Raw genomic sequence first — 15549 nt, 5'->3', positions numbered from 1 at the left:
TTTGCCCTCCAAGACTATGCATACATGAAACCACACGTTCAAAAAGCATGCCTCTTGAAACAAAGCAATAACTTTTTTTTTTCATTTGTTTTGCCTAATCTTTGTGCAGTGAGGACGTTTTGTTTCAGATGCAGCGCTCTAGCTGTAAATCCGCTCGCCCCATAGTAAAGTAGAAACCATCCAAAGTTCTGTTTCTGTCTCTTTTTTCCACTTTTACGTTGTTATCTTATTGTGTAACGATTCTCTTATTTTTCTCCCCACTCTCGTGCTTTCCCAGGTGTGTTTTTAGGTGTTGTGTGTAGCATACGTGTATTCTTGTCCCTCTCTTTTATTTTTCTATTTATTTTCTTACTGTTTTTGTTTTTTTCTATCCCCGAGTTTCCTCTCAGAATGCGCCTAACTCGCCTCTCTCTGCCGTGATTGGTTGATCAGGTCGTCGGGAGAGACGAGGAGCAGGGAGATGCTGGAGCTGAACATGAGCAACATCAGCGCCGACGTGCTGGAGCTGCTGCTCGAGTTTGTCTACACGGGGTCGCTGGTCATCGACTCGGCCAATGCCAAGACGTTGCTGGAAGCTGCCAACAAGTTCCAGTTCAACACCTTCTGTAAAGTCTGTGTCTCCTTTCTAGGTAGGCGTAGCTGAGAGGGAAGAGCGGCGGGGGCGGGTGGGGAGGGGTGCATGTGTTTACACGAGTGTTATCTGCTTATATCAGCAGCGCGTGCATGCTTATTACTTCAGATATGCCTGCGCGACCATACGGCCCTGGGCGTTTTCATATACGGTCATGCTTCGTCGCTGTGCACAAGTCCTCATGCAGCACCTACATTTCCTCCCCGGCCCTGGCACACCACTCTCCCATTTTTGTCATGTTTCCAAAGCTCGCAGCCGTGTTAGAATTCACTCACAGCCGGGCACGGTGCCTCTGATCTCGTCCCAGAGAGCAGGATCAAGCACGGGGGCAGATTTATAAAAAGGTCAGGGAACAATTGTCACTTAAATGTCAAATCCTCTGGTCTGAGCCGCGATGGAATCGAAAAACAGCCAAACAGATTGATACTTAGACAAGGTATGGAAAGAGGTGGATAGAAGGGGAGTGGGCCCATTGGGGTGGAAGGGGGAACCCAAAGGACGGGGGGCGGGGTCTGCATGAAAAGTAAATGGCACGTTCCATATTTTAGTGGGTCGGCCAGCCAAAAAAGCCGCAAAGGTCAAGTTTTGCATTCCATTTAATAAATAGTTTTGGGTATCGGTAACACGGGGGAAGTGCATGTTAGCAAAAAGGTCAGCAGCAGGAAAGGAGGGGAAAATTGTAAGAGGAGCAGCAAGCGCCGTTATTGATTTGTTTTTCTCAATTTGGGAGGGGGGGGGGGGGGGGTTAAAAAATGGGAAAAACACAGAAGCCATTTGTAGACTTCATCGCCAGCGAGGCGTCAATCCGTTCTTCCTCGACAAGATTCATGACATTTCAGCGCTCGAGAAGTAACGGGCACGACCGTGTCTCCTTGAGCGAAGAGGAATTGATACCGCGTGAGAAATTATTGAAGTTTGCAACAAACATACCGAGGAGGAACGGCAGACATCTTCTCCGACCTACTTACACTTCACACGTCTTCTCACTCCATCGAATACAAAACAAAGTCGTTCATCGTGCGCCTCGTGAGGAATCCCGGCTTTTTTTTTGGTTTTATGATTGGAAAATCAAAAAGTAAATGAACAAAACACGCTCACCTTTTTACAACCCGAGTGTGTAGTATTGGAAAAAATGATTTCTTTTTTAAAGGGTTGTTCAGACGATCATCTGCTGTGAAATATTTTCAGACAGAGCTTTGATGCAGCCCAAACCTTTTTATTTAGCTCGGCTTTTGCTCACCTGTTATTTACCAGATGTTGGGTGGCTTTTTTTATTGGCTGATATTTGTTTAGGAGACACTCTCAGGCTCTGTCTTTAACGATAAAAGGCCTGGCTTTGCTTCGCTTTGATGGCTGTTGTTTAATCGGGCGCCTTTCAGCGGCCACTCAACCGTTTGCGCCCGCATCCGTGCGTACGTTCGCTACAACACCGGGGGCATTTCCCTCTCTTGTGATAAATGGTGACACTTGTTAGAAAACTACATTTGGAGACACATCACCTTAAATGCCGCCCGTGCTCCCCACCTCCCAAACCCCGCCCTGCAAAAGATCACAGGCGGCAGTCTAAGCCTTCTCCCCGCTGGCCTGGCCCTGAGGGTACTTTCATATATTCCAGGCTGTGTATGTGTGTGTGTGCATGTGTGTGCATGTGTGTAGTAGATCCTGAGATCTGACAGGACTTCTTTAAAGTGGCTCAGCTAATCCCAAATCCCGCTCCCTGCCATCCACCACCTCATGCCTGGGCTGTGAGCGATCGATTCCCCTCGTTGTTTGTCCCCGGAGCTGTTTTGAGTTATTATACTTGTTCTCCCTCAGTCTCAGGCAGATACAAAGCCCAGGCTATGGCTCTGTGCTACCTGCAGCTGCTTTCTCTGTCTCTGCAGTCTTTTTATAGATGACTGAATCGTGTTTTGTTTTCTCCCCCCCCTCCCCACTCGCTGTCTTAATCAATCTGCCTCTGTCTTTTGTTTCCTTCTCGTTTTTGTTTCTATCCTCTTCTCTTTGTCTATCTCCCCGTCTCTCTTTCTCTCTCTGACCTGCTTTACATTGACTCCAGAGAAACAGCTGACTGCCGCTAACTGTCTGGGAGTGCTGGCTATGGCCGAGGCCATGAGCTGCACCGAGCTCCACAACATGGCCAAAGCGTTTGCCCTGCAGAATTTCCCAGAGGTAGGTCGAGGCTCTTCGTCTTTTTGGATTCTTTGATTGCTGTGGAGCAAAGTTGCACACGGCGGTTTGCATCTGGGAGAAAATGAAACACCTAAATCAGTGATCAGCTCGAGGAAAAAGAAAAAAACTTGTTTTGCCTAAGCATCTTTTTTTTGTCAGACTCAACAATGCAATGGGGAAAATTGCACTTTCTTCTACACTAAATTAAGTCTGTAGTTATTAGATTCCTATTAAGTCTCACATGTAAAGCATACACAAAGCTTATTGAATTATATGTTTTTGTCTCCTTTTTTTTTAAGCTAGCAAATATCAAATGCCCCTGTTAATTCACTGCTTGCATTAAAATGCTTCTCTGGAGTTAACCGTTTTTACCTCATGGGATGCAATTTACTGTAGAAGCTCCACGTACCCTACTGAATCACCCAACAGTACGCTTATTACCGAGCAGCTTTCAGATAACTTAATGGAAGAGAAATACAGAGAGCTCTCAGTTTTCTTATAGTTTCCGACCAGCATGAATCACACAAAATAGCGCGGAAAATAAGGGCATCAAAGCTCAGCATCTGAAAGTGTTGGAGAAATATTTTGGGAAATAAGCACATTCACATTCTTTTTTGTATCGAGCGTTACTGTAAACAAGAAGGTCAGCGCCCCTGTCAGGTTTGTCCATTATATATATATGTGAAAGAAAAACATGGAAGCGATAGGAAAAACGTCTCTCTCCACAGATCAGAAAAAATTAATACATTATGTTCTGCCTTTGATGTGAGGCTTCCAGGCTGGTCACAGAAAAGTCCGCTGTAAATCTGAAATCAACACCTATTTACTACAAAGAGCTCAAAATTAGCCTGTTTTATATGTCTTAGTATTTTTATACAGCATATAGGAGAATAAAAACGTCCGCTCATTATCTTGTTTTTTACGTTTCTGTTTTTATGTGAATCACAGTCGAGAAAAACCTGAAATCAGGTAAAAGCAGCAAACAAATGTTACTATTGTCAGTGAAAGAAAATAAGTACGTAATGAAACCGCGGTGATGCAAAATCAAATGAAATGTACTTTCCATTCTCTTTCAAGATTTACAGTGCAGATGTCTTTGAACTGCCTTAGCTAGGCTTTCTTCATTCGTCATTTCTTTAAGCGGTCTTCAGGAATAGTTCTCCAGGCTTCTTGATGGACATTCAAAGCTCTTTTTTGGATGTTGGCTGGATGTTTGTTCTGTTCTCTGTCAGGATGATCTCACACTGCTTCGGTAGAGTTCAGGTCCGGGCTCCAGGGAGGCCAATCCGTGACTGATAGTGTGCTGTTTGTGCTTTTCTATCCAGCTATGCTTTTACTGCCCTGACAGAGTGTTTGGTGTGATTGTCACGCTGAAAAATAAAGTTACTGCCAATCAAAAGCTTTCCAGATGATATTAGATCAAAACCTGACAGCACTTTCCTGTTTTCGTTCATGCATTCATTTTAACAGCCCCGAACCATGACAGGGCCTCCGCCGTGTTTTACACATGGCTGCAGATGCTCACCGTTGTACCTCTCTCATAGGGCTGCTCGATTATGGCAAAAATGATCATCACGATTATTTTCACTGAAATTGAGATCTCGATTATTTGACGATATTTATGTGTTGAATAATGACTTTAAAGATTGTCAAAAAATAATATAAAATAGTGTGCAAATACTGATAACAGTGCAAATGTTTGCAATATAAGAAATAAATGAAAAATGTAAACATCTATGTTTAGTGAACTTTGCAGTGCTGCTCTGTGGTGCAGCTACGACACTGTAGCAAAGTTTACACACTGTGTCTACTTGATCCACGTCTGACTCATGAACCCATAATGTTTCCACACCACTGAAGTTTTTTTTTAATTCAATTTAATTCAATTTTATTTATATAGCGCCAAATTATAACAAAAGTCGCCTCAAGGCGCTTCATAGATACAGAGAAAACCCAACAATCATATGACCCCCTATGAGCAGCACTTTGGCGACAGTGGGAAGGAAAAACTCCCTTTTAACAGGAAGAAACCTCCAGCAGAACCAGGCTCAGGGAGGGGCGGGGCCATCTGCTGTGATTGGTTGGGGTGAAAGAAGGAAGACAGGATAAAAGACATGCTGTGGAAGAGAGACAGAGGTTAATAACAGATATGATTCAATGCAGAGAGGTCTGTTAATACATAGTGAGTGAGAAAGGTGACTGGAAAGGAAAAACTCAATGCATCATGGGAATCCCCCGGCAGCCTACGTCTATTGCAGCATAACTAAGGGAGGATTCAGGGTCACCTGGTCCAGCCCTAACTATATGCTTTAGCAAAAAGGAAAGTTTGAAGCCTAATCTTAAAAGTAGAGATAGTGTCTGTCCCCCGAATCCAAACTGGAAGCTGGTTCCACAGAAGAGGGGCCTGAAAACTGAAGGCTCTCCCTCCCATTCTACTTTTAAATACTCTAGGAACAACAAGTAGGCCTGCAGAGCGAGAGCGAAGTGCTCTAATAGGGTGTACTACAAGGTACACCCTATTAGAGCACTTCGCTCTCGCTCATTACCTCTCTTTTCAACCAACAGCAGTCACTCTCCTCTCCAAATAACTTCTGCTTAGCTTTCCGAGCTTCCCTCGGGTCCTCTTAATCAGTGGTCCCCAACCCCCGGGCCTCGGACCGTTAGTCGTTTGGTACCGGGCCGCGAGAGTTGAGGCTCAGGTGTGAAATGTATAGTTTTCAGGGTTTTTATCGGTTTTCAGCGTTATTTTGTTATCGTTTTTATCGTTTACTCAGTTTTCCTGGGTCTTTTCACGTGTGTTATGAATAAATCTTCTTTTTTTCGGTACCGGTACTAGTTTTATTTTGTTGTATTTATCCGCGACACCTTAAAGGCCGGTCCATGAAAATATTGTCGGGCATAAACCGGTCCGTGGCGCAAAAAAGGTTGGAGACCGCTGCTCTTAATTGTTGTGACACGTGTTCGAAATGCAGAGAGGTGCGCTCGATTTGCCACACGGAGCAGCGCGAGAGTAAAGCACGAGGGAGGGGCTAATAATCGGCTCAGTCATTTTTAATGATCGTTGAAAGCCCAGATCGTAATCGAGATTAAAATTCGATTAATTGAGCAGCCCTACTCTCTCATGACCTCCTCTGTACATATTAACAATAAATCGAACCAAAAATGTTTCCCTTCATTAAGAATGGCTTTTTGACAGCCATCCTCCCACTGAGATCATTTCTGGTAAGGCTTGAGTGAACAGTAGATGGATGTGATGCATCAATCAGGTCCTGTGTCAGATCTTTGCTCCATTTTTTCTTAAAAACGTGACTTTCAGATAGCGTTCATCAGCTGTAGATAGTTTTAGGCCAGGCTTTTCTGCTTTTTTCCCTCCGTTTTCCCAGTTTCGTCAATTATTTGTAACTTCAGAGATGTGCCAAGATTTTGGCTGATAGCTGTTTAGGAAGGTGCAAAAACACAATTGTATCCGGTCACACTGTGCTGTCGTTTTTCATATATTGAACTAAAGAAATGAAATCGAACAAATGGTGTATTTTTGGGACAGGCTGCTAGTAATAAAATGCCTAAAGGTTGTCTGTTATATGTAGACACAACCCTGTGTTAGGTGTCCTTTTTTATTCTTGAATGATTCACCGGTCAGTGATAGGATGCTTTACAAAGACTGGAGTGTAAATGAGGGGAAAGCAGCCAAGTCCAAAGAAAAACTTTGAAAGACGTTCAGAAATCCTGGAGAACTATTGCTCAGGTCCACTCTAAAAATGACAACAAAGCCTGGCTCATTGGAAGCAAAATATAAAGAAACATCTAGAGGCTCAAGACTTTTGCACTTACTGTACGTGAGAGAAATACATCTTTTTTTTCCTTAAATGCTACGGCCACATGATGTGAAGTTTTAAAGGCCGTTTTTCTGCCATTGCTGGTCTCTGCGTTGGTCACAAAGAGACCTTTGTGTTAGTTTTATGCTAGAAAGATCTGAACATCCGCCTCTGCTCAAAAACATGTTTGAGCTTCACCTTACAGAATTGTGTACGTTCAGAGCTTGTCACAGGAAAAGTCAGATTGTGTCACTTAAAGTGAAAAGTTTTTTAGCTATTGAATCTTTTTTTTTTCAGGTGGCAGGGCAGGAAGAGATCCTCAGCGTCTCCAAGGACGACCTGATAGCCTATCTGTCCAACGACAGCCTGAACACAAAGGCCGAGGAGCTGGTCTACGAGACCGTCATCAAGTGGATCAAACAAGACCCCAACTCTAGAGTACAGGTAACGACGCACAAAGTTAACGAGGGTGAGAAACTTTGTTCTTCCAACACAAGCACACGCTTCCTGCACCACGAGACTAAAAGGCAGCCAGTTCTCGTTACATCTGGCAGAACAGTTTCCGCACACGTGCCGAGCCGCGTTCGAGATCGGCCCACCTCTTCCTCTCTTCGCAGAAGCGCACGGCACCAAAAGCCACACAAGTGACTCCCCGTTTTCTCCCGCGAGCGCTCATCAACTTTGTGCTTCGGATCCAGCCTAACGCAGCAGTTGTTCGTAATCCCAGGAGTGCTTTGCCCTCAGAATGTGCTCTATTCTTAGTTACACTTCATTTGTTTGTGAGACACTGTACCGCATGAAAAGCCAAACAAAAACAGCAGGCAGCCGCAGCCCTCTCTGCGCCTAACAGGTGTTTGATTCATTTCTAGAGGCTGTTAATCATAATCAGAGGTTATATCCCCGAGATGGGTATTGACAGTCAGGGGCAAGCAGGTTGAATTTTAACAGGCACAGAATCGATAAGCCTCAAGGTCAAAGCATCAAACGCTCGCCACATATACGGAAAGGTAAATGGACTGCGCTGTAGACGGATATCCATTCAGCAAGAGGGGGGAGAAAAAACCTCAGGTTGTGCGATATTTATGGACTGCGTCCCAAAACCATGAATTTAAAGCTGATGATTTTAAAGTATTTTATAGGTGTTTTAAAATGGAGAAAAGATTGTTATCAGATAAATTACACCAGTCCATCACGGCAAGAATCACTCCTTCAAAGTAATGTCTTCTCACCAGCAAGTGCAGGGAGAGGTCTTACATCACCCGGATCAGATTTGGTGCAGACCTCAGCAATCAATGTTACTTTATTGGCTCCTGCTTTTATGAGGCACATATGTCAATATTTGAATTTTTCACCTTTTCAGATTAAACATTTAGCGTTTATCCTTTGATATGTGGCACTGTAGTGATTTGGGGTAAATCCATCAGACTTGCCGAGCGCTTGCAGCGGAGAGCCTTAAAGTATTTAGTGCTACACAAAAGGGTAAGGAGAAACTTTTAAAGCACAGATCGTGATGGGTGCTGGAAAATGAGAAAGCAACAGTATGAAAGATGCTTTTTTTTTGGCATCGCTCTCAATCTCTCCCACTGATAAAGCCTTTAAAATTGAATTTTTGTAGCATCGCTGATAGAAAGGTTGAAAATTCACCAATAACCATAAGAAGACTGGTACACAGTTTTTAGGAGAAGCGTGCGATCCCTGTCATCTGTGTCAAAAACCTCGAGCAGGCTCAGTCCGGCCAACTTCTCCAATCTCACACTCTATTGGAGAGGTGCAGAGGTGACTTACTCAGATGAAGTAGAAGAAATTTTCCCGGTTGTCTGAACAACCCGCCGCGCTGGTTCCTGAGACGAGGCACCCGGGGTAACCCCCCGTCTTCACAGGGAGACGGGAGAGAGTTGGTGAGAGAGGGTGGGGTGGGGGGGAACCCCCGAGCGAGGGAAAGAATCAGAGCGAGGCAGAAAGACAGAAACGAGTGAGAAACGTGTCGGTGAGAAAAGAAGAAAGTGGATTGGAAAAGGAGCCCCTGTGTTCTAATCTGATATCCAACGGTTTGCGCCTCTGCACACAGCCATGACATCCAGGGAGCCGAGATGTGATTGAGCTCACGGTCAAGCTCAAATCTTTTACCCGCGTGTAACCGAAGAGGGAAAAAGAAATTAAAAAAAGACAGCTAGCAAACCCTGGCGTCTGCGGCGAGGACAGTAGCATCCGGAGAGAACTGGGAGAAGTGCGTCACATGATCTGCACATAGATCTCAAGCCATTTATATGCATGTAAGAAAGTTGTAGGAATCCACACGTTTCACAGTCTGAGTAAATATTTCATATTTTACTTGCATACAGATCTCGCCCCACTGTGAAATTACACATGCATGCACTGAAAGTCCCAGTTTTCCACCGGCGCAGGATGTGGGTGGAGCAGAGAGGCCCGCTCGCTAATGTGACCTGATTCATTTATCAGCGCGTGAATAAATGCAAGTGAATGTTAAGATTCTGTATGTAAAATATTAATATTTATTCACGCTGCGATGTACACATTTGCATAACAGTTTGATCTCCTCCGGTTGGTACATGTGTGTTTGGATTGCAGTAAGTGCTCAAGTGCACACATTTGTGAATCTTATTTCTCTGTTTTTTTCTTCCTGTCGCACACTTGTGACCAATTTGAGAGTGAAAGAAAAAAGAGAACAGGCTTCTTGTTTTATGCCACAAGAGAAGTTTGGATTCACACACAGTTCGGCTCCACTTTTTAATGACGTGTCAGGGCAGGATGTCACAGAAAAAACGCTCGCATTCATCCGAGCATGCGTCGGTTCTGTGCGGCTTTGTGGGTTTTTGTGTGTGCGTGCATGCGCTGCGAGTTGTAAGCTGCAGGCTATAGAGTGGAAAAGTGGCATATTGAAGGCACTGGGTAAATAATATGCAATTTTCTCTCTCCACTATGCTGTCACTAACAACCGATGGCACCGGGAAACGGGGGACCCGGACATCACTTAGAGACAGAGGGAGAGCGTTTGAGCGTTAATAATGGTTTGCTATGAGACACAAAGCTGCTGAATGAAAGTACAGAACTGTTTCGGTTCTCTTTGAATGGGTATCATCGAAGGTGTGCCACCCTTCAAGCGTCTGTATGTGTCTGTCTTTACAACTTAAGTGAAAGGGGAGTTAGGGAGGCTTCAAAAGAAAAATAAGGAAATGCCCTTTTTGGAAGAACATATTCCTGAAGTTACTGTTATTTGACAGAAAACGCAGCTATAACTGATTAAAGAGGACCTGTTATGCACTTTTGCTGCTCCGAGTTCTTCTTCTTGGACCTAATTAGAGGAACTTTGCACAAGTCAGAGTTCAAAATAATCATTATTTACGTTATGCTGGCCTTTGATGTAGCAACCCTCCCTTCAAGCCTTCAAGCTCACCTTAAAGTCTTGTTATTAGGCTGCCCATTGTACCCAACAGCTAAACACAGTTGTGTGCTTACAGCCAGAATTCTGTGCCTGAAATGACCATATTATTGTCATGAATCGCTGTGTGGCAGCCAGGAATTGGACCTAAAATGCAGGTTCTTAGACACGAGGGCGAACTCAAAACCACAGCTTTATTTGTTGGCTGGGAAAAGCATACAAAAGCAAACTAAACTGGAAAATGACAAACTAAACTCACAGGGAGATCCACACAGCATGAGGGACGACACTGGGTTTAAATACACTGGGAAGTAACGAGGGGAATGAGACACAGGAGGAGGGCACAGCTGGGAGAAATCAGAACTGACGAGACAAAGCAGGACACATTCACATAAGACACACACCTTCAAAGTAAAACAGGAAGTAAAACACAGAGACGCAAACTTGACACGGTGGAGACAGCGACTAAGAAACACAGACATAAACCATAAGGCAGAGGACTCTAAGAACCTAAATACACAGAGGGAAATACTAAGCTTGGAACACAAGAAACTAGACTCGAGGGAGTAACAAAAGACCAACCGTGAGAACATAATTCACAATGCAGAGTGACAGAAAACAAGAAGCTCAAACATGCAAAGACAGAACAGAGGGGGCACGGAGAAACACGAAGGGCAAGGGATCAAAACTAGAAACCACAGAATAAATCACACGAGTACAAAATACAAGAATCACAAAGAACTAAAAACGCTGGGTCAGGAGACCCAGGACCCTGACAATTATAGAGATATCTGCTGTCTGTAATGTCATATCAAACCAAACATTCAATTCAATTCGATTTTATTTATATAGCGCCAAATCACAACAAAGGTCGCCTCAAGGCGCTTCATAGATACAGAGAAAAACCCAAAAATCATATGACCCCCTATGAGCAGCACTTTGGCGACAGTGGGAAGGAAAAACTCCCTTTTAACAGGAAGAAACCTCCAGCAGAACCAGGCTCAGGGAGGGGCGGGGCCATCTGCTGCGACCGGTTGGGGTGAGAGAAGGAAGACAGGATAAAAGACATGTACAGCAGTCTGAAGCTTGAGCCTTTTTCTCTTACGTATACATGCTTATGTTGGTATTTGAACCTTCGGCTGCATTTGATTTGAGCATTCACCATTTTTACAGTATAATTCATATGACATACACGACATGTACACTGAACTTTATTTGGTGTACCTTGCTACTACCAGGTTGGACCCTGGTATCACGGTGTTACACAGTTGCTGCAGATTTGTCACCCTTCATGGGAATTTTCCATCCCATCGCATCCCAGAGGTGCTCAACTGGATTCAGATGTGGTGATTATGGAGGCCATTTGAGTGCAGTGAGCTCACTGTGGGGAGGCTTTGGCTCAGGAGGAAGAGCAGGTCATCTACCAATAGGAAGGTTCGATGCTGCATAACAGCTTCATAACAAAAAATATCCTTGGGCAAGATGCTAACCCCAAGTTGGTCTCTGATGCATCCATCAGAGTATGAACGTGTGTGATAAAGACAGAGAGCAGTTAAGTAGAAAAAGCATAGAAGAAAGTGCTGCCATTTACATTAATATCATGTAGGAGAAATTAGTTTGAGAAGATTTGAGTTTTGTCACACGTCACGTGGTCTTCAAGTGCTGGACATGGTTGGTAAGAACTCTGAAGTAGGCTGTGGTGTTCAAATGATGCTCCGTTGGTACAAAGGGGCTCAAAGTCAGCCAATAAAATATCCCCCACTTCATTACATCACCAGCAGCACTCTAAACTATTGATACAAGGCAGCATGGATCCTTGCACCATACCATGTGAATGTCTCAGCAGGAATCAAGACTCATTAGATGGGACAACATTTTTCTACACCTCCACCTCCAAATCTGAGGCCATGGTCATCAGCTGGAAAAGAAGGGTGGAGGGTGGAGTGCCCACTCTGGGTCAGGGACAAGTTCTTGCCCCAAGTGGAGGAGTTTAAGTATCTCGGGGTCTTGTTCGCAAGTGACGGGAGAAGGGAGATCGACGAACTGCGTCCGCTGTGCCGGTCTGTTGAGGTGAAGAGAGAGCTGAGTGTAAAAGCGAAGCTCTCAATTTACCGGTCGATCTACGTCCCTACCCTCACCTATGGTCACGAGCTGTGGGTAGTGACCGAAAGAACGAGATCGCAGATACAAGCGGCAGAAATGGGCTTCCTCCTTATCTCCTTAGAGATAGGTTGAGAAGTTCGTCCATCCGGGAGGGGCTCAGAGTAGAGCCGCTGCTCCTCCACATCAAAAGGAGCCAGTTGAGGTGGTTCGGGCATCTGACAAGGATGCTTCCTGGGCGCCTCCTGGGTGAGGTGTTCAAGCCATGTCCCACCGGGAGGTGGCTGGGGAGAGGGAGGTCTGGACTTCTCTGCTTGGGCTGCTACCCCTGCGACCCAGCACCGGATAAGCGGAAGAAGATGGATGAATGGATGGTTTCCTATCCTTTGCTGACAGGACTGTCACCTGGTGTGGCAGAAATGCTCTTCTTCATCCCTTTGTTATTTGAGTTGCCTTCCTATAACCTCAAAGCATTCTGGCCATTGTCCTCTGACCTCTTAGAAGGTATTTTCATCCAGAGAACTGCAGCTCACTGGATGTTTTTTCATCTTTGGATCATTCTGTGTAAACCCTAAAGATGGTTGTGTGGGGAAACTCCCAGTAGAGTACGTCTACATGCATAAATGTGCTGAATTATTGATATATGATTGGCTGATTAGCATAGGTAGATGCATTAACAAGGTGTATCTAATAAAGTGGTTCATGTGTGTCTGTCCTCTTTTTATTTTATATGCTAGTCAGTGAATCCAAGAATAACCTGTATATTTTTATGTGATTCAGGGGTGAACATGGTCATTGTAGCCTGAAAAAAAGTCTTACACAAACGTGCGCGTGCATACAAACATGGAGTTTTTTATGTGCAAACTGAGTAGTCTAACCTCACGAGACAAAGGCTGGAAGAAAATGGTTTCCAGCATCATGTTTGCTCTCTGAAGGTGCTGACGGCGAGAGACCTGTCCTTCCTTTCACCTAGCAGCCCTTTGTGGGATAACACATCGCCCCAATTATAACAGGCCAGCTTCTGCCAAATCCCTGAATAGGACCTCCATTACGCTTCTCTTCAACATATTTCATAAAGGATCCTATCTTGCCAGGTGACTCAACCTGACAAAAGAGGCTGATTAATTGGCTCTTTGGAAAGCGGCCAACTAATGGAACAGCTAAAAAGAACAATTAATGGTGTATTTTTGTGATAAAAAAGGCCAGGCTGTCCATTAGAGACGACCTGCTGTCCACTCATCAGAAATAACAATGGCCTAGCTTGACATGTGCAGCTCCCCCGCCCAAATTAATATAGTTAAAGGTATTACCTCTTATGCTTATAGGTTGCTGCTTATTATTATTTTTTTGGAGGGTTTGTGCAGTTGACTCCTGTAATGTGGTGATTTTTTTTTCTTCCCTCCAGCATTTGGTGAGGAAAAAAATCATTTTCGCAGAACAAATGATGCTATCATTATGTAGTTAGAGTATTAAATAATCAAAGACATAAATGCTTTGAGGCTGAGTAAGGATATAAACTGAGTTTCCCTCACAGTTTTACGAATCATTTACCTTCAAAACTCCAAATGACCCTATCGGCGCAAGCATCGCTTTTAATTTAGTACTTCTCTTCTTTTAGGCTCCGAGTTCAAATTAGAAACTTTTCATCTTCTCGAGCTCCTCGGGGAACGCTTAATTTGTTTTTTTTGTTGTTGTTTTTTTCTGATAAGAGGCGCTTTATGTCACAGCAGTCGTCCTTGAAGAGGAAAGTGAAACTGTTGTAGAGTCCACTGGCAGCGGGATCTGTGACTTATGTGCACTTTGAAGAGGCCGAGCCGGGCAATGGAGATTGATGCGGCAGGCAAGGTTGGCCACTTTCCTCGGGTCTTCTGTCCACTTTGTCTTCGTGGCACACAAACGCACTCAGGGGCTCGCGCCGGACGCTGCGGATGTCATCGTTCACATCCCCGTTTTCGTACTCAAAAACGTTCACACGAGAGCGAGAATCGCTTGCACGCGACTTCCAGAGCGGACGGGATCAGCGCGCCCCAGACCTCCGTTCTCATCGGTGCCCTTCGTCGTCCCAGAGCGTGCTCGGTCCTTATGTGTGCAGCCACTTTGAACCGCAGCCACTCAACCACCGCGGCTGCATGCCCAGAACAAAGTTACAGCATCTGATCTCCTCCGGGCGCGCTCATGAACACACAGCAGCTGCGTGACGTGCGATTCGTGGAAAACAAATGAGGGTATATGCTCAGGATGATCTAATATCCTCGTGTTGGTGTTGTTCCCAGATCATCATGAAAATGTTGTTCCAGGTTCAACATTGCAAGTGACCAATCACATTATTGTGACGTTATTCTTTTGCGCACCAACCCATTCGTGCATTTATGAAATTCCAATGTTGCAAGGACAATATCAATTCTGCTTAGCGTTTATTAAAGGGTTAGGGTTAGGGTCAGGGTCCGTTGATCGGCGGACAAAGGCGGTTTCTCGCAGCTTAAGTACAGTTTTTTGTTTTACGCCGGTTTTTCCCGAAGTCGCAAAAGTATGACATCACAACATTCTGATTGGTCACTTGCAATGTTGATCCTGGAACAACCTTTAGTATGATGATCTGGGAACAGCACCAACACGAGGATATCAGATCGTGCATATGCTCACAGGACGCCGTTTTCACCGTTCTCAAACCTCTGCTATGCTATCGTCTGTGTTATTTAAGGGAAACGCTGTAATTACTGGAATCCACTCGATGTCAAAGAGAATTCAGGTTGTCAGAAAGTAAGCCAAAAAGTTTTATGTTAATGTGAAGAAGGCAGCCGTACCTACGAATATGTTTTTAATGAAATCAGCAGAGGAAAGCTTTAAAAAAATGTTTTTTCTTTGAATGAAGTCATGCTGAAACAGGCCTCGGAGGACAACGCATTGCACCTGTCAGTAGTTGCTCAGGGCAGCATCGAGCGTCTGGCGTCCTTTACGCCTCTCTCTATACCCCGCCACCCCCCCCCACCCCCCAGTCCCTCCTTCTGGCTGATATGCACACACACAGTCGTGCAGGCAAAAGAGCACAAACACGCTCAGCAAAGCATCACTTGAATCCAAATGAAGTGCCATTTGCGAGAGCATATTTTACTTGCTCATAATGTGTTACCAAAGGAAAAAAAGGCCACGCATGTATTTACCTCACAGAAACCTGCTCACACACACACACACACACACGCACACACAAAGGGGTGCAGAGCCATGTTTGTTTCAACTGAGTGGGTTTTGTTAAGGCTGTGAGGGCAAACATTTAGTTCTCGTGCTATTGAGCACACACTTATAAGTCAGTAAGCTTGTGTGTGTGTGTGTGTTTAATGTTTAATGCAGGGTTGTGTTTTAAAGTGTTGAGTCGTCCGTTTTTCACAGTAAAGCAGAGGAAATAGATAGGACCGCTCCTGTGTCATTTATTTGAT

The 15549-nt window shown here is 44.6% G+C and overlaps 1 protein-coding gene across 6 annotated transcripts in view; it reads left to right on the top strand.

The window, feature by feature from the left end:
• The window catches only part of klhl29 (kelch-like family member 29), a 293874-nt gene that overhangs the window by 197698 nt on the left and 80627 nt on the right, over window positions 1-15549 (top strand). For all 6 annotated transcript variants that reach the window (XM_085133527.1, XM_085133528.1, XM_085133526.1 and 3 more), the window contains 3 exons: window positions 433-629; window positions 2688-2800; window positions 6913-7059. In XM_085133527.1, coding sequence (XP_084989653.1) covers window positions 433-629; window positions 2688-2800; window positions 6913-7059 — 457 coding nt within the window. The remainder of the gene's footprint in view (window positions 1-432; window positions 630-2687; window positions 2801-6912; window positions 7060-15549) is intronic.

Source organism: Neolamprologus multifasciatus, chromosome 15 (assembly GCF_963576455.1).
Source record: "Neolamprologus multifasciatus chromosome 15, fNeoMul1.2, whole genome shotgun sequence".
Taxonomy (NCBI): domain Eukaryota; kingdom Metazoa; phylum Chordata; class Actinopteri; order Cichliformes; family Cichlidae; genus Neolamprologus; species Neolamprologus multifasciatus.
Note: the sequence above shows the minus strand (reverse complement) of the source record. Positions and strands in the feature narration are given on the sequence as shown.